This window comes from Emydura macquarii, unplaced genomic scaffold (genome assembly GCF_026122565.2).
Source record: "Emydura macquarii macquarii isolate MOO-44397 ecotype Brisbane River unplaced genomic scaffold, CSIRO-AGI_Emac_v2 contig_1043, whole genome shotgun sequence".
Taxonomy (NCBI): domain Eukaryota; kingdom Metazoa; phylum Chordata; order Testudines; family Chelidae; genus Emydura; species Emydura macquarii.
Window position 1 is genome coordinate 16974113 of NW_027131180.1, and position 23549 is coordinate 16997661.

At 41.6% G+C, this 23549-nt stretch overlaps 1 protein-coding gene across 1 annotated transcript in view; it reads left to right on the forward strand.

Annotated features, from left to right (window-relative positions):
• Positions 1-250: 250 nt before the first annotated feature.
• LOC137150933 (integumentary mucin C.1-like) overlaps positions 251-23549 on the forward strand; it is a 43602-nt gene continuing 20303 nt past the window's right edge. Inside the window, exons 1-7 of the mRNA XM_067544990.1 lie at positions 251-332; positions 1362-1508; positions 5003-5152; positions 5262-5268; positions 17646-17740; positions 18577-18723; positions 21811-21960. Of these exons, the coding sequence (XP_067401091.1) occupies positions 251-332; positions 1362-1508; positions 5003-5152; positions 5262-5268; positions 17646-17740; positions 18577-18723; positions 21811-21960 (778 nt within the window). The remainder of the gene's footprint in view (positions 333-1361; positions 1509-5002; positions 5153-5261; positions 5269-17645; positions 17741-18576; positions 18724-21810; positions 21961-23549) is intronic.

The following is a 23549-nucleotide window of genomic DNA, read 5'->3' on the forward strand; positions in this document are numbered from 1 at the left end:
GATGAATGCAATCTATCACAAGAGTCTGCATTTTATCATATGGATATCACCAAGGCATGTATGATATACTTGGTAAGATTTTCTAATCAAAAGAAAAAGATAATCCAATTGGAGCATGGTCTGGGAAAATGTTATCTCAACTTACTGCACAAACATAGAAGAGGGTATATAATGAGCCCTTCTGAATGTGAGAGGTACTTATCCTAGATCCAAATTCTCTCTCTTTTCTTTTTCAAGACTCCAGGCTGCAATGGAACAGAAGGGGATCTGGTTACTCTCTGTCATCCTCATTTTAGGGTTCAGTGCACTGACTGAAGGAGAAGAAGCACCAGGTGAGTATGTTTATTTGCTATTGCATTCAGAAGCATTTATTTGGGTCTGATCCTGCTGACTTCTTTGGCAGCAGATCTCCTTTTTGCATGCAATAAAACATTAATATTACATCTCAAGGTACTGTTCCATGATCCTGATCTGGCTGCGACTGAATTCAGTAGCACAAATCCCGTTGACTTCACTGGGAGCAAGGCTAACTCTCATATTTTTAGTAAACTAAGCAGCAATCTACAGAAAGGAGTAGTCATCGACATCTAAGCTGGTACTACCTATTAGAAACCTGGGAAGATCTTGCCTCATGATGTACTACTGTAGCTAATTCTCTCTGAAATACACACTGTTACTTTATTTAACCGATGCTAAACTGTGGTGTCAATACAAGATGAAAGTTGTATATAATACTGCGTAATCAAAGAAAGAAATTCAATTAGAAAATCCAAGAAATGGGCAGCAATTAACTAGATTTGATACATTTAGGCAGCTTTTATTGAACCAATCTATTACAGATGCCTCTACTGCAGGATTATAATGTTGAAATGCCAGCTATTACAATTTGCATCTAATCCCTGATTTTACAAAAACCTAACTACTATAGCTTTGCATCTTCACAGCTACACTCATTTGCACCGAACCCTTCTTCCTCTTTCTTTGGAAGAGATCAGCACAGGTGTCAAAATTCGCTGGATCTGGAATAGTAAATGACATCACATTCTTCCTCCTGGGCCTGATCCGCAGCCCACTGAAGTCTATGGGCCTCATTCCATTGACCTGACTGCCCTTTGGGTTAGGACATTAATTCTTAGTGGGGGGGAACGCCGGCTCCACTGAAGTCAATGGAAGTTTTGCCATTGACCTCAAACGGAGCTAGTATCTCTAGACTAGTGAAAAGTTGCAGCCAAAGTGATTTCTGGTTTCAGTGGGTCATGGAGAATTTATATTTGCAAGATTGTTTAAGCTCAATGAAATTGATATAATCACTAATATGATAAAAAGAGACACACAGTAACATTGATTTTTGTGCAAAACAGCTCAATGCCTATGTAATATGGATCCAAAATCCAGAGTGAACTGCGGGCCTCCAGGAATCACTGCTGAGCAGTGCTTGAATAAAGGATGCTGTTTCAGTTCAGAAGTTGCTGGCGTCCCTTGGTGCTTCGCTCCTCTCGCAAGGCAATGTAATGTATCTGTCTGAAACATGTCTGATTTTCCTAGTGCTTAACTATGCAAAAATGTGTCCAGGTGGGAAATGGTGCTACTTACAGAATAAGAAGGTAAATCAAATGGATGCAGACTTCTATTAGAACTCTGCAACAAGCACGAACAGTGAAAAATACTAGTGTAGACAACATTCAGCCTTACTTTCAAGGCTCCTATATCTCCATTTTTCTCAGATGCTTTACACCAGTCATTTGCTTTCCCTCTTGGGTAGAAGTTAGCAAGTAACTAATAGGGGACCCCAACTGCAGCCTTGTTGACTAAAATTAGGAATGTCTCTGTTAATTTAAATTTGTTTTCTAAGTGGCTATCCAGGGCTAGAGTTATTCCATATCAAGTCTTATCCAATGTCAGAAAAAAAAAAAAAAAAAAAACCTTTAAGGAGACGTGAGTCCATCTTTAACCATTTAGTGGCAACTGCAGAACCTCAACCACTTCTCCTGTTTTAGCTTCTTCGTTGAATAAATACTATTGAGAAGCCTAAGATCCTGCATTATTTTGCTTTTTTCCTTAAAATTTGAAAAGATGTTCCCAAACTTTGTTTCTAAGGAAACCACACCTGACTGAATAGGAACTGTAGAGCCATGGCTCTGATCTTGCAACATGTAGCATACAGGGCAATTCTGCTCACATGCTGAATATAGCAAGATTTGAGCAATGGATGTAAGACACTAAGGACTTGCTTTAGGAAACTATTCTATAGAGACTCCAGGCTGGCGATAAAAGCTCCTGCATAGAGTTGGGCCCTATATAGAATATATTATTTAATTTTAGTCTCAAAAGTTTGTTTCTGGCTAGTGAGAAATAGAGAGAAGTAGTGAAACCTCTGCATTCAAGAATGTCCTTTCTTTGATGCCCGGAGTATTTAGGCCAGAGAATTCAAGTCCTTTTATTTTAGGGCCAAGAGAAGTAACAAAATCAAATAGACATGGGACGACACCCCTTTTCAACACCTTTTTCCAGATGGAAGAGGTGTAGTTTTACCTGAAAAGCGCTTGAGAACTAGAGAGCTCTTAAAAGAGAGAACAAGCCTATTTCAACCTTGCTTTTGGCAGCAAAGGGCAGCAAACCCTGGGTAAAGCTTTTCCTGTAATATCAGATATTTATAAATTTACTGACTAGGAGGGACAATACAAAGCACTAATCAGCACTAGAATGGTAAGTCTGGAAACTCTCCTATTAGTCACACAACTACTGCACATCAGATCTGCTGAAGTAGTTTGGTTCACAGACACCTTGATACTTTCTGTAGTAAGTTCAGCATCCATAAGACATTTGGTCACTGTCATGAAGAGTCATTTTTATATCTTTCATAAAGATAAGATATATCATGCTTCCAGTCCGGCCTCCAGGTAAGGAGCCAGATCTCTGTTTAGCAGTGAAGAGGATAGGGTGGAAAACAGACAAAAACCAGGGCCAAATAGAAAACAATATTAATATGATTCAGTTCTGAAAAACAAGGAAACAAAAAAGGGAGCTTCTTGCTCTGCAGATTTGCTCCCCACATTCAGTTATTTCCAGTTACCTTAATGACAAAACCAGCTCTTTATTTCTGTTACTCTTGAAGGGCCACCGCAGCTCTGGGAGTAAGATGGGTTTTATTCCTTCTTGTGCACCACCACCAACTTTCTGCTCTAAGTTTCACTTAGTTAAAGCCATACAAACTCATTGAAGGAACTGGAGTTGCACATTTCTTACTGAGGACATAATTTGAAGATAGTGAGGCTGCATAGTTGTAACAGGCACAGTTTGTAGCAGAATCTTTATTACAGAATATATGATACATGAGATCGAAATAACTCAGGTTGGCTTTCAGAGCTTCTGCTGATTTTGCACTCTGAGAACTGGGGGGGCAGGGCAGGTCATTTTATTTTCTAAATGGAACATGTTTCTTATGGGAATCATGAGAAGCAGACTGCAGAATCACACAGTGCTGTTTTTACAGTTTCATTTTTCAGAGCACAACTGTACTTCAAGAAATATTCTAGTGCAGGAACACTGTCCCTGGGCTGGGTGGTGGGGAGATAGGCCCACAAAGATTTTTCCACAGCTACTGCAAGGGAATTGGGGGTTTACCAAACAGATGTGCACATTTGCAATTATCATCAGTTGATTGCAATTCTGCAATGGTCTCCTGGAACCTGATGTGAATTTTCACCTCTATTTTCACCCCTACTTTAATGCATGGGCCCTGCTTACCACCTAAGCATCCTACTTCCGTGACAGGATTGAAGGCTGAGTACAGATCGAACCAATTCCCCTGGGTCTGACCTACTTGCTGAACTGCTCTTGCCTCCCCACCTAGGCTTTGCTCCTCCCACTAGACTAAGAAAGTACAACACCCTTGTTAAGAGCCAGATTCTGACTGGGCTTTTGGGACCTTTTCTGAAGCTCCACCTATGTAAAGGTCAGGCTGAAATGCACTCCATGTGATCTGGAGAATACAGGGGTTGTTTCATTCTCACTCCATCCGGCAGGGGAGACAGCACCACAAAACCAGTGGAGGGAGGAAGAGGCAATATCATGACTCTTCCAGCTCCTGCATGCTAGGTAGTTCTAGGAAGCATTTTGCCTCTTCGACACAATTCTCCCCCACGATCCCTCTGATGTGGGATGCTCCCCCTCCACTTAGTCTGGACCTAAGTTAAACAGCCATGGCCTCACCCTGACTACGCTGAGAAAACTGGAGTGGCTGTCATGTTCCCTCACTAGCCAAACCTCCCTAATGTATAGTTTAGGCTCTAAGCTGCATTGTTGTCATGTTAAACATGCCCCAGGTAAGAGATGTTTACAATCTGTACAAAGCCAATTATTACACTCTTCTTATAACTTGTCACCTTTTGTTTCCAGGTCCTGAGATCTGTTTTTGATTCCTTCATACTGCTGGGATATTGAAATCAGGTTGTTTCTGCTGTTAGCACCTCATGTAGGAACTGCAGGCCAAATTCTCTTCCCCACTGAGCTCCCTTAACCTCACTCAGAGCAGTGGGCGTGGCCAGAGCACCAGGCACTCCAGCAACCCCCATCCAGCAGCTGTTGCCTAGTTGCTCTAGACAGCACCTGTGACCAAGGCTGGGTGTAGAATCAAGGAGCTGTAACCAACCTCCCCGCCCCCAGCCACCTCATCTTCTGCCACATTCAGTGTGTGTTTGATGCAGCAGGGAATCTGGCCTCTCTTTCTATAGCCGAGTCCGGTGCTATTAAACTAACCATTTCAGTCAAATTACAAATAAACATCATCTGCGCCTCCCTCTAGCTGTCTCTACCCAGCTGTTGGCTCTTGGCTTAGATTGTCAGCTGTTTGGGGCAGGGACTGTGGTTTTTGTGCTGTGTTTGTACAGAGCCTGGTGCACGAGGGGTCCTGGTCCATGTCCGGGGGCCCTAGGTGCTAAGGTAATACTAATAATCAATAGGATAAATGAAACAGAAGATAACGTGCCTCTTTTAAAAACAGATCAAAAGGTATGTCCAACAGCGGTGAAACTCAGAAAGAACTGCGGTCCCCCCGGCATCACTGCTGACCAATGCCAGGCAAAAGGATGTTGTTTTGAGTCGTACCCCCCTGCCGTCCCCTGGTGCTTCCATCCTATTGAGGTGGAAGAAGGTAACTTATCTGTGTGAAGTAAAGTTAATTTTCTCGGTGCATGAACAGCTAGAAGTTAGTAGCTGGGAATTTTACAGTCTTACTTTTTGGTCTGCATTGTACTTTGCAGGCTCGGAGTTAGTAACAAATTCCCTTAGATTACGCTTCATGGGGTCTTCCTGCATGATTTGCTTGTGTTCAAGTCCTGCTTGTTCAGAGAGTGAGTGACGTAGAGATATTTAATGTTATAAAAGGAAGATGAATTATCATAGAAATGTGGAGCTGGAAGGGACCTCAAGAGGTCATCTAGTGCGGCCTGCTGTGTATTTTTTATTTAATAAAACGTTAAAATGAATTTAAATGTTTTAAATAAAATATATAAATACCATAAGCATTACAATGCCATGACTTGTCTGCTGGGATTGCCAAAATTTTCAGTGTTTAAATGGGGGCACGCTGAGTAAATGGTTGGGAACCCCTGCCTTAACTCATTTACCTTCTTTCTTCCCTAGCTTGTTAAAGAGAACTTGCACCAGGAACCTCTCTGTCAACGTATATACTGAAGCAGGAAAATAATAGAAACCCTTCTCATCTTACACTTTGCATTTTATAATAATTCTGATTGTCCAAGTTGTTTTTCTCTCGGATTGACTCCTTTTTCAATGACCCAATTAACCATAGCTTTTATTCTTTCCAAATGGTTGGTACCAGACAGCTGTTCAAAGCAATAAAAGAATCAAAACAAAATGTATAAATGCTGGGTTGTCCTTTGTTTTTAATTGTCCCAATATTTCTCCCTTCCTTGATACGTACATACTTTAGTACCCTGCAAATGCAAAATTAGTCAATAACATTTCTGACACAAACGGCAGCAGTGTCAGTTGGGGTCAGATTGTGATGCCTTTACTAGAAGTGGTCAGCAATTTCTTGATGAAATTGTTGCTGTAAAATGCTGATTTGTTTAAGATAACACTTTTCTCAAGTGTGACGGTGTCTACAGAACTTTCATTGAGGAGGTTTCTTGGGTCCAGAAGGGACTTTCTCTTCAAAATGCTAATGGCCTATGTGGGAAGTGGGAATCTTTGGTTTATACCCATGCTCTGCCCAGTTCAGAGGAAGGACTTGAATTGGGATCTTGTACATCTAGCTGCATGCTTTAATTACTGGGCTATTGCCTCAATTAAGGTTCTCAATTTTGTCCCATTGATGAAGGGAAATATAATTGACCATAAAACCCTTTCCCATCCAGCTCTAATTCTTACTCATAAAGGCTCACTCATTTTAAGGTTCCTTTACACTGACAGGGTAAAGGACTAATCAGGCACCTCCAGAACACAAAGCACAAGTGTCTACAGTTTGAGCTAAAGAGCTAAGCTCTTACTAACTAACTTATATTGAGCAGTGGGTTAGATGCTGAAAGCTGTAAATTGAGGCAGATTAAGCACTTATTAGACACAATTCCCTCCCTACGTGATGTGGGAACATGAACACTTAAGACGGAGCAGAGTCAGAACAGGAAGGAATTGCTGTGTAGAGCTGGTGAACTACAAGACTCAGAGATGGTCTCATGAAAATTCAGGTGCCATTTATTCATTCAGAAATCCCACCAGGGGAGTGCAGCAGATTGAGAAAACATTGTAAATAGGTACCGTCACTGGATTAAAGGAAGAATGCTTCTGTGCAGCTGGATCCTGGCCCACTCCCACCCCTGGCAAGATTAACTGTGCTATTGTAAAGTAGTAAATCCAAGACAGGAATGACCTGGAAATCAGCATTATTACAGAGTACAAACCACCAGATTTAAAGACATTCCTTCTTTAATGGTTCTCTTGAGAGCTAAGTTCCTGGTGTATGTTCCTGGGGCAGATTTACTTTAACAATCTGAGGGTAGAAAAAAAAGGGAAAATCAATATTTGAGGGTCAGATTTTCCCATCAAGCCTGCATGTCAATGAAAAGATTTTTCTGCATCACAAAGGAGCACTGGTGTGACAAACTGACAGGTGTATATCAGGCAATAGTGCCCTTCTACACATCCTCAACTGACTGTACACAGGAGTTCAGTTGGTCTATGATAGACAGTGTGTAAGGATTTCCTGTTTCTTTATTTCTGTTATACCTAGGAGGTCACTATGATCAGAGCAGAGGCCATGATAGGGATGATCGCCTGCTGAGGGCCAAAGACTGTTTTCCCCATTGCCTACCCGCCCTGCCTGAGGGCTTGGCCTGGGACTATTTCCTCACTTCTCTGGGGAGCTAGAGACTGTTCTCCCCATTTCCTGCCTTCCCTGCCTAAAGGCCAGGGCTCAGAACTGCTTACTCGCCCTACAAAGGGCTCGAGACCGTTCCTGTTTGCCGGCCCGCCCTGCCTAAGGGACGGGGCTGTGAACTGCATGCTTGCCTAATAAGGGCCAGAGACTACTTCAACGTTTGCTTGGCTCTCCCTGCTTAAGGGCCGCAGCCGGAAACCGGCTTGCCCTGCTAAAGGCAGGAGACGGTCCCCTTTTTTTTTGGACTCCTCACAGGGCACAGGCGCTGGGAGGTATAGCCTCCCTCACAGATTGACTGTGAGAGAGGGTCATCGGCCCCACCCACGACAGGGGACCCTTTACAGGCTGGGATGCCCCAACTAGAATCTGCACCAACTTTTTGTGCCCTTCATGTGGCATTGGTGCGGATGGCTAGTACAAGGAGACAGGATCCTGGTTCTAGAGGATCAGTAGCAGATCAGTATATACTACATGCACAGACATTGATATCATCTTCCTGTATTGCTGTATGTCATTTATCTGCATAGGCAATGGATAATTCTGATGAGCATGCAATAATTATTCTCTGTTTTTCAGGTTAATGAAGATAAATATTTCACTACATTTTTTACAATTTTTTTTATTATTATTCCCCTCCCTACCCTCTAGTTTCCAACCAGCTTAAAGCTACTCAAAAAAAAAATCACCAAAATGTTTTCCAATGAAAATGCTTATGGAAAGGATTTAGAGTTTTAATCTAAATTAAATTTCCCATTGATAACGAGAACTGGCTCATAGCCTTATATTGGACATCCTCTCTGCATGACACAGTACTGGATATTTTGAGTTTGGCACACACGGGCCACTAAATATGAGATTGTGCTAGTACGTGAGTATGACATTGTATGATTAAATTATGACTGTGCATATCATTGTTGCTACCATTGTTATATAATTGCAATGCCAGGAGTTAGTTCGGTCTAACTGCGTCGCTCAGATTCTCCACACCCCTGAGCGATGTAGTTATACCGACATAAGTTTGTAGTGTAGACCAGGGCTAAGGGCAGACTCAGGCATCATTTCATCTGTCGTAGTGTGGCTGGGCTGCTCAGGGCTTCCAGGTACCTTGATGCAGAGCCACGAGCTGAGCCCTGCTAAAGCCCAGGATCCCAGGAGCCCAGCTCTGTGGCAGTGAGCCTGGAAGACATAGACCCTGGGTCAGTCCACATGGCAGGGTTGCTCTGGAATAACAAACCCTGGAAGCTCTGGAGTCCCCAGCCCCAAGTCATTCCACATACTGGGGCTGCCCCAGAGCCAGGAAACACTGTGGTCCCCAATTTCAAGGCAATTCATGTGGCAAAGCCACCCCACGCCCATGGACCCTGAAAGCCCAGATTCCCCAGCATCTCAACATGAGAACTGCAGGAAATCAGGCAAGGTTCCATCAGATCCCTGCCTGTGTTTCATCAGAAGTTTGTTCAAACGGATATGTTTTCACAAAAAGTTGTTTTGAGACATTGGCATTTTCTTAGTAAAACCTCTTCTGCTGGAAAATTCCTGACCAACTCTAGTCCAAACAAATTACATCTGCTGGTTGTAACACTGGCTACCCTCCAATCTATTAGCATAGTTAATGAAGGTGAAGATGACTTCTTGCGCTCTTCTTTTATCCATTTGTTCCAGCAAGTCTTACGTTGACACCTCACTCACTAGCACTGTCGTGTCTTTATTACCACCTGTATAAAGTGTCTCAGAAGTAGGTATCACTATATTATCCCCATTTCGAAAGGCTGAGGTATATTTTTAGTAACTTCTCTGCAGTGTCTTTTTCCTCCCTACTAGTCTAATAAACTCTCAAAGGCTTCTTGCTTCTGATATTCTCTTAGAATATCTTATTTGTCTTTATCTGTGATTCTTTACTTCTCAAAGTCCCTCTTCTTCCTTCTGTAGTACTGCTGACTTTTTGAAGGCACTAATCACCCACTGTTGCTGTGGAAGCAAATGCAAATTGTGGGTTCCCAGCACCTTTGGGGGGGCAGGGGACAAGGAAATCAGACGTTGCTTTTTTCCATCTGCCTTGAATAACAGTTTCTGGAATGAAAGGCAAAAACCATAGTTTAAACACAATCAAAACAGTTATGTGGTCAAAAGCATTACAGGAAAATTAAAAGAGAAATACATACCTGGGGTTTGAGATACATGCTGAGGGACCGCCAAGAGTTTAGTTGTCCGATTTATACTTATACCTGTTATATTAGTAACTAATCAACTAAGCTAAAACAGTTCCACAGGGGAGATATTTATTGGCTCTGTGGTCTGCTTGCTAAAATCAGGCATGAGATTGTTTTTAAAATGTCAATCAGGATATGAACAGGATAGAAAATATATAGCAGTTGGCTCCTGAGTTAATAATGCAATTTATTTGTAAGGGAAACGTGTACGGCTTATTATATATTCTCAACGGAAAGAAAGAGCAGTTGGCACAAGGTCAATATGATACTACCAAACCCAACCACCTCTCTTTCTAAAGGGTCACATAAGTGAACACTTCGGTGAGTCAAAGAGTTTAAATGAGGATCTGTTGGATGCTACCTCCCAAAACATGCCTAACACCAGGTCTGCTTATTTAGGGCCAATGCTAAATACATACAAGTGAAACTACTGCAAGGGATCTATCTCTGTGTGGCAGAGTTTCCTCTGAGAGGCCTATCATTAAGTGTGCCTGGCTCACACAGGCCTACGGTCAATCTGTGGAGTTCTGAACTCTGACAGCTCATCCCATGAGAGTCACAAAGACAAACTGAGCAGCTGGTTTTAAGAGCATGAAGCACCTGGAAATCATTCCTGAAGTCCAGGACAAAGTACATGAGAACTCTTGAAGAATTCCGGTTGTCCAACCATTAGCATAGAGCTGCTGTGAGTGGCTCCATAGGGTAATAATTACTGCCCTGTAACACAAGAACAGTGTGAACTATTGTACTTACACTTTGTAGAAACAAAGCTACTAGGTCCACTGCGCAAAAGAGCTATTGCTACAAACACCACAGATAATCCCCACAAAGCCATAACTAGAACTTTACTCTTTTAGCTTCTGAAACACACACATTTACCATTTGAGCTAAAGAATCACCTGTGTTTTAGAGGTCAAGTAGGAATCTGAGACCTGACCACCTGTATATGGAGCAGAGTTGATTTTTCATACCATAAACCTACTCTGTACTACATCTAACCTTAGCAAGTTAAATGGCACCCTTCTGAAAATTTCCATTCCTGTTCTAGTATGTACCCCTAATACTCCCAACAAGGTTCTTAAGGACAACAAAGAAAATTGGGAATTGCCAGTCACAGATTTTGAAGTCTGTATTATGTCATTTTCTTAGCCTTAAGGCTGGTTTGATTTGTGTCCAGGGTCAGGGCAGGATAGAACCCCATCCTCACTGTCCTTAGGTGGGCTAAGTGCATCTCAGAGGAACCGAAATACTTTCCCCCAAACTTTCTTATCTACAAAGAGCTGGAATTCTTCAAATTATTAACGATAGCAGGAAATGTATCATCATGTTGTAGCCTGCAAAAGTAAACCACATAAATGGTTTGTGGGTAAAGAAAACACGAGCAGTATGGGAGATGGAATAAATCACAATTTAAATCAGATAATCTCAAAATTGATTAGAAACCTAATCTAATGTATTCAGAATATACAAGAAATAAAGCTCCAAGCAAAGGCAATGTTGTAGCGTATCCAGATAAGATGTCAACTCTTCATCTACATGCTGATACCCACACTAACTGAACCCACCCCACCCACACACCTATCTACACTACAAGCACACAATATCTACAGTGTGTGCATGAACCCTTGTATATACATTTCTATATAAACGGTATCTAACAATGCCATATCAAGCACTGTGTTTGCCTGTTTATTCTGTTTATCTCTACACATAGCTCTGTGTGTTCTTGTGTATTGATCAGAGTTCTCAATTGTGTAGCTTTGTCTCCACATATCAGCCCCAAGTCACAAAGAAACAGCAGAAAACCACATAAAGTCCGAGTCAAGGGGCTGTGTGTGGGATACTAAATGGGAGTTGAGGAGGCTGGGATTCAGTATTCCCAATCCGTGAACTGTCCACATGGCTGCCATACAGACCCTCTGCAGACACTACCCCGGCCAGAGGCAGGAATAGAGGCCCTTGCCACTCTACTTCTCCTGCATGGTGTGTCAGGGCTGCTGGATATGCATAGCTGGAGATCCCATGGTCCCTCCCCAGACCACCCTCTCTTGAACCTCCCCCCAAAATTTGAGCACTGCTCTGTTTGGGATGGGTAGGAAGCTCCCTTCCGCAGTGCACAGGAAGTACAGAGACCTCAATGTGTGCCCTGTTTTCCTGCAGTTACCTCAGTGATGTCCAGACTCTTGCCAGGCCCTCTGCACCATGTGTGAAATTTACTGTGACAGAATTGGGCTCCGGCACTCATGGCCATTAAGGATCTTGCATCACTAGTTTTATGGGCCGCATTTTGCTACTTTTACACCTGTTGACTAGCACCTTAGTCTTCAAGGCATCTCATTGATTCCAGTGGGAATGCTCATGAAGTAAGTGCTATTTTGTGCAGGGAAGGATATCAGCATCTGGTCCTACAAGAGAAGTATTAGCCCCAGTGTCTTGGTCAAAAATCTATCTGGGGCAACTGCATTGAATCTACTGAAAATTCCCCATTTCCCCTCCTAAAAACTGTCATGTAGTGTTGCTAGACTAAAATTGTTGCTGTAATCTGGGTGAAATGTAATGACCTGTGTTTATGCAGAAGGTCAGACTAAATGATCATAACAGTCCACTCTTCCCTTAAAATCTATGAAAGAATGTATTCTGCCCCAGGGGTGGCTGCATTTCATTACAGGATATGTGATTTTTATAGTCTAATAGCTAGTTTAGCTCTTTAGAACTTTACAGAATGTAAGGTGCAATATACATGTAAAGTATTTGTAACTGATGTTGTGTGTCTGAGTTAAGGACTCAAGATATTTGAAATAGGCTCAGTTTCTCTTTTCTTCAGAATGAGGCATCTCTCTGAAACAATAAGAGAATCCAAAAAAGACTACAAAGATTTGTAGTTTTCTTTCTTTCTCTCACTCTCATTTTAGTCTTCTAAGAGGATCCCCTTGAGTGAATGCTTTAATGCCGCCAAAAATGAGATAGTGTATATGTTTCCACATAACAAATTGGGCATAAATATTCAATAACTGTTCAGTGCTCAAAACCTGCAGTGAAGGTCTCAGTTTAAATTAACCCTATCCCTCTACACCTCATGAGACAGCCCTGGGACTGGTCAGACAATCCTTTGACAATTGGCAGATAATGGGTTCCACAAATATACAAAATACAGATATATAAAATTCGATTGCTAGCCGAAGGAAAGGAAATAAATTTGCTCCTGGGAAATCTGAAATAACTTTCCAGCCATTATAACAAAGGAGATAAACAGATTAAGAATTTAACAATCGTATATTTGCAAAAAGAATAGAAGCCCATAGCCCTCAGATTAAATTATTTGTTAAGGGCCTAATCCTATACTCTTTACATAGTTAAGTCTTCAGTGGAAGTTTTGCTTTTGTGAGTAGATTGGGATTGGGCCCAACATTTGACAGCTCATTGATAACAGACTTAATAAATTATTTATTAAGAAGCAGGATCAACAAATAAAATAGGTACTTTTTATGAATTATATCAAGATCAAGTAATTAACTCAACACTGCTGCAGTGCTCTGACAGCAACAAAGTTCCTCACTTTTGGACAAAAAGGAATTCATTTATTCATTTGCTTTTCCTATAAAAGAAGAATTTTTCAGCCACCTAAGCTTTTCCTATGATCTGATGCTGCAGCCACTCCCACTGAAGTCAGTGGAAAGACTCTCATTGTTTTCAGTAGTAAATGCATCGGGATCTTAGATTGCATTGGCAAAATTGTGTGTAAGGAAAAAAATTGAAACCCTTTATCTGAAATGTGAAGTTTTCTCCATTTGATGGTGGGAAGAAGTCTGTCATGAATTGCAGAATGTTAATTTGTAACACAGACCACCTCTACTTCCTCTTACATAATATATGAATAAAAAAATGAATAAAGCGATAACCCAGAATACTTTGATGGATCACGACTTCCATTAAGAAACTCCAATGCACTGAGCATGGATGGATTTTGAGAAAAGTGAGCTTTGCCATGTTAGACCAAAATAATTAGTACAGGCTCAATAATGTATTTCAATTCACAAACTATCCTCAAAACAAGTTGTGGCGGCTAAAAGAGTTCTTAATTTTGACTGATAACATACTGTCAAAGAACTCAGTGCACAAAACAAGCCACTAAACTATATTGTTCTATTCCAGGGATTTAAAAAAGTAATTCACCCACTTGATACCAGTAAACAGGAAGATTTCCCTGGTAATCAGGAAGGCGTATACCATCAATATGGGCACAATCTGGGCTGCGGGGTGGAAACTGGCTCAGTTACTTAGCGATGGTCAGTAAATAATAAATGCTGCCTTCGTACCTCATAGGAGTTGTAATTCAGCTGATTCTTGCCCCATTATCATGTACGGACCATTCATCTTTGTTGGACTATATCTCCCATGATGCACCTCAGCAAGAGGGTATATGGTGGTGCATCATGGGAGATTTAGTCCAGCCCATCTTCCAATCAGCCTAATCAGTTGCGTCTCTGTGGGAGCAGAGCTGCGCCAGTTTGGCGATGAAACACCCTGACTGAGTGCCAGCGTCAGGAAGCATTACGCCTTTGTAAAGCATTCCGCACCTTGAACTGTGTAGGAATGCACTGGGCAGATGGACTTGCCAGACCCTCACCCTGCCTGCCTCTGTGCCTTCCTTTCTACCCTCCATACTTGCCTGTCCTCTTCAGCCTCCCTGCAACATAATAAACTATGGCAAAAGGATTCCCATACACATCAACCTAATAATGTTCACTTAGCCAGGACTTGCCTTTGAGTAACCACAGTACAGGTTGGGAAGGAGATGTAATGTTTTTTTTTTTTTAATTTTAAAAACAAGAAGTACTTCCTCCCCCAATTAAAAAAAAGCTGTAAAGGGAATTCGTTTTTCCCTTGTCAAGATGTAACATGCATCAGTCATTTGTGGGGAATGAACACAGGACCTCTGGATGAAAAAAGCATGTGGTCCTATTTGCTTAAACTAAAGGGATCAGCTCCTTGACTGGTCTAAATTGTTGTAGCTCTATTGACTTCAATGGAGCTATGACTATTAACATCGGCTGATGATTTACCTCTGAACTAATCTACTCTCTTGTAAGCAGTAGCAGGCTCATAAATCTCTATACATGGTCCAGTACTACTGGGGACAAAGACCCACCCTCTGCCGGTGAGGACTGCAAATATGTAGAACATCATTTTCTCTTGGTTATTAAAGTCGCTAGATGAACAGGGTAGCTGTGGAACACATGCAGGTGTGGCTCAAAGGTTTCATTAGCATGATTCTCAGAAAATTTACATAACTCCTGGGTGATGAACCCACACAAAAGTGATGTGCGTGGGTCATCCCAAATTGGTGCCAATAAAACCTTTATAGTAAAGTACACCATTGTGTTTCCTGCACTTGCCACATTTTACATTACAATTATTTAGCAGTTATGTTCACAGCATACAATACAACACAGAAATATTTATCTTCTTTTTATTGGTACTATTTTTGTATCCTTTCACTTTACATGCCTTGGAATCATGTCTGACAAAACAGACCTCAAAGTCAGAGATTGTATTCTGAAAATTCTAAATACGGAAAAGCTATTTTAGGCTATTCCCAGTAGCATCAGGATTTTAAGCTCTCATCATAGTTCTCAAACAAACCTCTTTCTAAGGAATGTCACTCATTTTAATCCAATAGTTCCCCACATTCGTCATGAATTTGGCGTCCCGCTCATATTTTTTGTTATGTTTCACAACATGCAAACAGAGAAATTAAATATAAACTAGAAGGTTCCAACATTACACAACATTATTTCTTAGACATCAGAATGATAACACTCAAGAACCTAGAAAAAGAGGGAAACAAAGCAGGCTGCTCTTTAAAACAGAGAGTCATCACCCATCCCACGTTACTCTAGGCTGTCTGTCTGCTGACTGACTGTTGTTAGACCCAGATTACATGCTTCCCTAAAAAGCCCCTTCACATGCAAGCAGGACCAGGAAACCTCTCACTCTTAAAGTAATAATGTTAAAATTTTTACACACCACCCTTTTCTTGAAAATGATTTATAGCAGAAGTTACAGAGGGAGTGATTACATTACATAGGTGAATCCCATAGAATTTTAATTTACCTGTATAAATAATTGTATGCCCCTTTATGGTCTCTCTCACATGGCCACATCTGGGCTTTGGCAAGTTGAGAGGTATGAGGCTAATATCACAGTCTATCGGAATTAGAAACAAACTGATAATCCCATTGGATTCTGGTGTAATAATGGAGACTATCAGGCCTGCCCCAATTGTGAGCACAACTGTTAGAAACTGGGTGAAAGTTCATACGATGTTACCATCACCTATAACAAGTGTTGATAGAAAAAGGTGCGAAAGGGAGACAGAGACTGGTTAGGACCATACAAAAAACTCTATTGACACAACACACGGGCTGTGTTGAGATCCTCTTTGGTTAATAAGAAAATGGAAATTAATAGACCAAAATTGTGTTGGAAATTAGGGCTAAATGGTGGGCAAGTAATGAGAGGAGATGGGCTATTCTACTGATCACTCCCCTTTTAGGGTTCTTCTGAAAGGATTTCTTAGGGGGGATCAAATAGGGAATAGACTCCTGGAGGAATCCTTTGAGGAAAGGCCAACAGGCCTCTGCTTCATTCCAGAGACTGTCCTTCACTGGTGAACCTTGGTCATCAGTGTGTCTAAAGCAGCACACCAGTGAGGACACCTGACCCTCACTGCTGGACCAGTGAGGATCCCAGCCTGTTATACGTGAGATTCTACCCTATCTTCCCTTTCCTTTGCGCAAACTACTCTATTCCTCCTGGGCTCTGTCTGTTGGCTTTACACCTGAGACAGAGACCAACTGTACCACATGGCACCAGCACAAGATTAAATGGCTCACTGAAGTCTGCCCAGCCTGAGAGAGATGGATAAACAAGAGGCACCTGACCAGCCCAGCCATATGACATCCCAGACCAGGGAAGTGAGCTAGAACAATTCCTCTCATCGCTAACCTCACAGTCCAAAGCGTTCACCTGTGGCTGACCAGCCCATTTGTACTGTGAGAATGTCAACAACAGCTTATTTCTCCCAATTTTACTATCTTTTCTCTTCATCCCTTTTCCTTTCTGTTTTGCCAGAAGCAGAAAAAGTAACCACCATTCTCAGAAGTCAACTCAGTATACAACCACAGACCTAATATTTTCTTCTCCACTAAGAGGGAATGTTTGATGAAATACAAGACTGTCACCAACAACTTCTCTCTCAAAAGTTTGGATTCTCTCTCAAAAGTTTGGATTAAATTTCTTTTGAATACACCACTCTATTGCAATGTGCTTTTTCTCTTGTATATCCTGGGCCACACATTTGTATTTCCAAACTTTGGCATTTTTTTGAGTGTTTGCACCTTGGTATTAAGCTGGCCCAGGTCTCTGTACTCATAACCCCAAATCATGTTGGTCTATTTAGTGTTGTACAGGGACAGGGTCAGGTTAACACCTTTGACTTTCTGGGCTCTGCTATTCCATTAAAATTAACACAACACCTCTTTATTTCTAATATTATGTAGTTTCCAATTCTACAGCCCAAATGGGTTGTGAGCTATCTTTTCAACGGTTCAGGAGTGAATATTTCCCGCTGTGTGCCTTGGCCCAGTGAAAGTCTTGAAGCAAAAACTATATATTTGAAGGGAAAATAATTTTTCTGGGAAGATGTTTTATTACAAATATATAGGAACAGTTTGAACCTGCTCAGAGGTTTGGAATGTCCCAAAGGAAATAAGCTCAGGTGAGGCGGTCAAAGGTGCATGATAAATGCAATTTATCACAGGAGTCTGCATTTTATCAAATGGCTATCACCAATACATGTATGATATACTTGGTAAGATATTCTAATCAAAAGAAAAAGATAATCCAATTGGAGCATGGTCTGGGAAAATGTTATCTCAACCTGCTGCACAAACATAGAAGAGGGTATAAAATGAGCCCTTCTGAGTGTGAGAGGTACTTATCCGAGATCCAAATTCTCTCTTTTCTTTTTCAAGACTCCAGACTGCAATGGAACAGAAGGGGATCTGGTTACTCTCAGTCATCCTCATTTTAGGGTTCAGTGCACTGACTGAAGGAGAAGAAGCACCAGGTGAGTATATTTATTTGCTATTGCATTCAGAAGCACTTATCTGGGCCTGATCCTGCTGACTTCTTTGACAGCACCAGATCTCCTATTTGTATGCAATAAAACAGTAATATTACATCTCAAGGTACTGTTCCATGATCCTGATCTGGCTGTGACTGAATTCAGTAGCATAAATCCCACTGACTTCACTTGGAGCAAGGTTAACTCTCATATTCTTAGTAAAATAAGCAGCATTCTACAGAAAGGAGTAGTCATCGACATCTAAGCTGGTACATTTGATACATTTAGGCAGCTTTTATTGAACCAATCTATTACAGATGCCTCTACTGCAGGATTATAATGTTGAAATTCCAGCTATTACAATTTGCATCTAATCCCTCATTTTACAAAAACCTAACTACCATGGCTTTGCATCTTCACAACTATACTAATTTGCACCGAACCCTTCTTTCTCTTTCTTTGGAAGAGATCAGCACAGGTGTCAAAATTCGCTGGATCTGGAATAGTAAATGATGTCACATTCTTCCTCCTGGGCCTGATCCACAGCCCACTGAAGTCTATGGGCCTCATTCCATTGACCCTACTGGGCTTTGGGTTAGGACATTAATTCTTAGTGGGGGAAATGCTGGCTCCATTGAAGTCAATGGAAGTTTTGCCATTGACCTCAAACGGAGCCAGTATCTCTAGACTAGTGAAAAGTTCTAGACCAAATGATTTCTGGTTTCAGTGGATCATTAAGAATTTATATTTGCAAGATTGTTTAAGCTCAATGATATTGATAAAATCACTAATAGGGATAAAAAGAGACACACAGTAATGTTGACTTTTGTGCAAAACAGCTCAATGCCGATGTAATACGGATCCAAAATCCAGAGTGAACTGCGGGCCTCCAGGAATCACTGCTGAGCAGTGCTGGAATAAAGGATGCTGTTTCAGTTCAGAAGTTGCTGGCGTCCCTTGGTGCTTCGCTCCTCTCGCAAGGCAATGTAATGTATCTGTCCGAAACATGTCTGATTTTCCTAGTGCTTAGCTATGCAAAAATGTACGTAGGCGGAAAATGGTGCTACTTACAGAATAAGAAGGAAAACCAAATGGATGCAGACTTCTATTAAAACACTGCAACCAGCAAGAACAGTGTAAAATACTAGTGTAGACAACGTTCAATCTTACTTTCAAGGCTCCTATATCTCCATTTTTCTCAGATGCTTTACACCAGTCATTTGCTTTCCCTCTGGATAGAAGTTAGCAAGTAACTAATAGGGGCCCCCATCTGCAGCCCTGTTAACTAAAATTAGGAATGTCTCTGTTAATTTAAATTTGTTTTCTAAGTGGCTATCCAGGGGTAGAGTTATTCCACATCAAGTCTTATCCACCGTCAGAAAAAAAAAAAAAAACCTTTAAGGAGACATGAGTCCATCTTTAACCGTTTAGTGGCAACTGCAGAACCTCAACCACTGCTCCTGTTTTAGCTTCTTCCTTGAATAAATACTACCAGGAAGCCTAAGACTGTGCATTATTTTGCTTTTTTCCTTAAAATTTGAAAAGATGTTCCCAAACTTTGTCTCTAAGGAAACCACACCTGACTGAATAGGAACTGTAGAGCCATGGCTCTGATCCTGCAACATGAAGCATAACAGGGCAATTCTGCTCACATGCTGAATATCGTAAGATCTGAGCAATGGATGTAACTCAAGACACTAAGGACTTGCCTTAGGAAACGATTTTATAGAGAATCCAGACTGGAGATAGAAACTCCTCCATAGTTGGGCCCTATACAGAATAAATTATTTAATTTTAGCCTCAAAATCCTAAAGAGTTCTTAGCAAAGGCCTCAGGCTATCTGGTGTCCATTAGTAGTAATAAATACCCAAAGGGGTTGCCTTTTCCATTTGTTTTATTTGATCCATAAAACTCTTCCAGTTCCTTAATTCTAATTTAGTACTACCCACTAAAGTCAAGAAGGGCAAGGCAATCTTATCTGTAAATGAAGCCACCAACTCTTAACATGAGTAGTTGGAGGATACTGAACATGTAAACTTGAGCGAGTTTGTTTCTGGTTAATAAGAAATAGACAGAGAAGTAGTGAAACCCCTGCATTCAAGAATCTCCTTTCTTTGTTGCCCGGAGTATTTAGGACAGAGAATTCAAGTCCTTTTATTTTAGGGCCAAGAGAAGTAACAAAGTCAAATAGACATGGGATGACACCCCTTTTCAACACCTTTTTGCAGATGGAAGAGGTGTAGTTTTACCTGAAAAGTGCTTGAGAACTAGAGAGTTCTTAAAAGAAAGAACAAGCCCATTTCAACTTTGCTTATGGCAACTTGTGCCAGAGGAGATTTGTACCAAGAACACCCAAAGAGCAGCAAACCCTGTGTAAAGCTTTTCCTGTAATAGCAGATATTTATAAATGTACTGACTAAGGCTCAGTCTATACTTAGCTCCGTGATTCAGCGGCAGTAAACGGGAGTTACACAAAGTACACAAAGAACTTGCATAACTCCCGTTGACTTCTATGCTTCTCTTCTGTGCTCTGTCCTCACTGCACTGCGCCACTTGCAGGGGTGGATTAATAACGTCAACTTCTGGATTAAATGAGCGGGTCTTCACTGACTACTCTGTCAATCCAGATTAGTCGATCTGATGGCAGCAAAGTGTAGACATAGCCTAGAAGAGACAATACAAAGCACTAATCAGCACTAGAATGGTAAGTCTAGAAACTCTCCTATTAGTCACACAACTACCGCACATCAGATCTGCTGTAACAGTTTGGTCCACAGACACCTTGATACTTTCTGTAGCAGGTTCAGCATCCATAAGATGTTTGGTCGCTGTCATGAAGAGTCATTTTTATACTTTTCATAAAGATAAGATATATCATGCTTCCAGTTGGCCCCCAGGTAAGGAGCCAGATCTCTGTTTAGCAGTGAAGAGGATAGGGTGGAAAACAGACAAAAACCAGGGCCAAATAGAAAACAATATTAATGTGATTCAGTTCTGAAAAACAAGACACAAAAAGGGAACTTCTTGCTCAGCAGATTTGCTCCCCACATTCAGTTATTTCCAGTTACCTTAATGACACAACCAGCTCTATATTTCTGTTACTCCTAAAGGGCCACCGCAGCTCTGGGAGTAAGATGGGTTTTATTCCTTCTTGTGCATCACCAACAACTTTCTGCTCTAAGTTTCACTTAGTTAAAGCCATGCAAACTCATTGCAGGAACAGGAGTTGCACATTTCTCACTGAGGACATATTTTTGAAGATAGTGAGGCTGCATAGTTGTAACAGGCAGTTTGTAGCAGAATCTTTATAACAGAATATATGATACATGAGATAGAAGGAACCCAGGTTGGCTGTCATTGGGGGGGGTGGGTCTTTTATTTTCTAAATGGAACATGGTTCTTATGGGAATCATGAGAAGCAGACTGCAGAATCACACAGTGCCGTTTTTACAGTTTCACTTTTCAGAGCACAACTGTATTTCAAGAAATATTCTAGTGTAGGAACACTGTCCCTGGCCTGGGTGGTGGGGAGATAGGCCCACAAAATCTCTCCCCCCACTGAGCTCCCTTAACCTCACTCAGAGCAGTGGGCGTGGCCAGAGCACCAGGCACTCCAGCAACCCCCATCCAGCAGCTGTTGCCTAGTTGCTCTAGACAGCACCTGTGACCAAGGCTGGGTGTAGAATCAAGGAGCTGTAACCAGCTCCCTGACAGAACCCAACCTCCCCGCCCCCAGCCACCTCATCTTCTGCCACATTCAGTGTGTGTTTGATGCAGCAGGGAATCTGGCCTCTATTTCTATAGCCGAGTCCAGTGCTATTAAACTAACAATTTCAGTCAAATTACAAATAAACATCATCTGCGCCTCCCTCTAGCTGTCTCTACCCAGCTGTTGGCTCTTGGCTTAGATTGTCAGCTGTTTGGGGCAGGGACTGTGGTTTTTGTGCTGTGTTTGTACAGAGCCTGGCGCACGAGGGGTCCTGGTCCATGTCTGGGGGCCCTAGGTGCTAAGGTAATATTAATAATCAATAGGATAAATGAAACAGAAGATAACGTGCCTCTTTTAAAAACAGATCAAAAGGTATGTCCAACAGCGATAAAACTCAGAAAGAACTGCGGTCCCCCCGGCATCACTGCTGACCAATGCCAGGCAAAAGGATGTTGTTTTGAGTCGAACCCCCCTGCCGTCCCCTGGTGCTTCCATCCTATTGAGGTGGAAGAAGGTAACTTATCTGTGTGAAGTAAAGTTAATTTTCTCGGTGCATGAACAGCTAGAAGTTAGTAGCTGGGAATTTTACTGTTTTACTTTCTGGTCTGCATTGTACTTTTCAGGCTAGGAGGTAGTAACACATTCCCTTAGATTATGCTTCATGAGGTCTTCCTGCATGATTTTCTTGTGTTCAAGTCCTGCTTGTTCAGAGAGTGAGTGACGTAGAGATATTTAATGTTATAAAAGGAAGATGAATTATCATAGAAATGTGGAGCTGGAAGGGACCTCAAGAGGTCATCTAGTGCGGCCTGCTGTGCTGGGGCAGGATATAATGATTTGTTACATGAAAGTCACTGCTGTTATAGTGGTGCCTGCAGTGATGTATGATACGTGGCAAAAAAGGGATGTGAAGCCACTTCTTCTGTTAGGCTGCTGCTAACCCCCTGCAGCCAGAATCCTGTCTCCTAAGACCATCCATCAGCATATCAGTGCCACACGTAGGGCACAACAAGGTGGTTCAGAGTCCAGATGAGGCATCTCAGCTTCTCTGGAACTTCCTCTTTTGGATCAAGGCCCTCATTTCCTCTGTCTAACAGAAATAAGAACACTTTTACACACATTCCTTGATCTGTCATCTTAATCTATGCACCATAAATGTAGTTGAAGGTGTGTAGGAGGGAACTGCTGTGCTGAACAATTGCCTGACGTAATTTTTTGTTATCTGCCACACCCAAACAAATGCTTTTAATCTTCTTTGGATCTGATGAAAAAATTCAATCCTTAACTCATTTTTTTTCTTTGTTCCCTAGCTTGTTAAAGAGAACTTGCACCAGGAACCTCTCTGTCAACGTAACTACTCAAGCAGGAAAATAGTAGAAACCCCTCTTGTCTTACACTTCGCATTCTGTAATAATTCTGATTTTCCAGGTCTTTTTTCTCTTGGATTTATTCCGTTTTCAATGTCCTAATTAATCATAGCTTTTATACTTTCCAAATGGTTGGTACCAGACAGCTGTTCAAAGCAATAAAAGTATCAAAACAAAATGTATAAATGTTGGGTTGTCCTTTGTTTTTAATTGTCCCAATATTTCTCCCCTTCTCTATACGTACATACTTTAGTACCCTGCAGATGCAAAATTAGTCAATAACATTTCTGACACAAACGGCAGCACTGTCAGTTGGGGTCAGATTGTGATGCCTTTACTAGAAATGGTCAACAATTTTTGATGAAATTGTTGCTGTAAGATGCTGATTTGTTGAAAATGAAACTTTTCACAAGTGTGACAGTTCCTCCTCCTGTATGATGTGGAGACGGGATCTAATTTGAGCCCCCCAACACTGCATGAGCATGCCCTAATTTGAGCCCCCCAACACTGCATGAGCATGCCCCACTGGGCTATGGGATATTCTAGTATGGGGCATTCCCAATCTCTCCTCTTGAAGTTGTTTCACTTTTGATAAACAATTAAATAACCACAGGAGCAAGGATTTGAATTTAGGCCTCCTACATGGGGACCCTAACTACCAGGCTACAGAATCATTCCCATTCACTTTCCTTGGCCAAATGACCATCCATTGTCATCATGAATGACTACAAGTGGC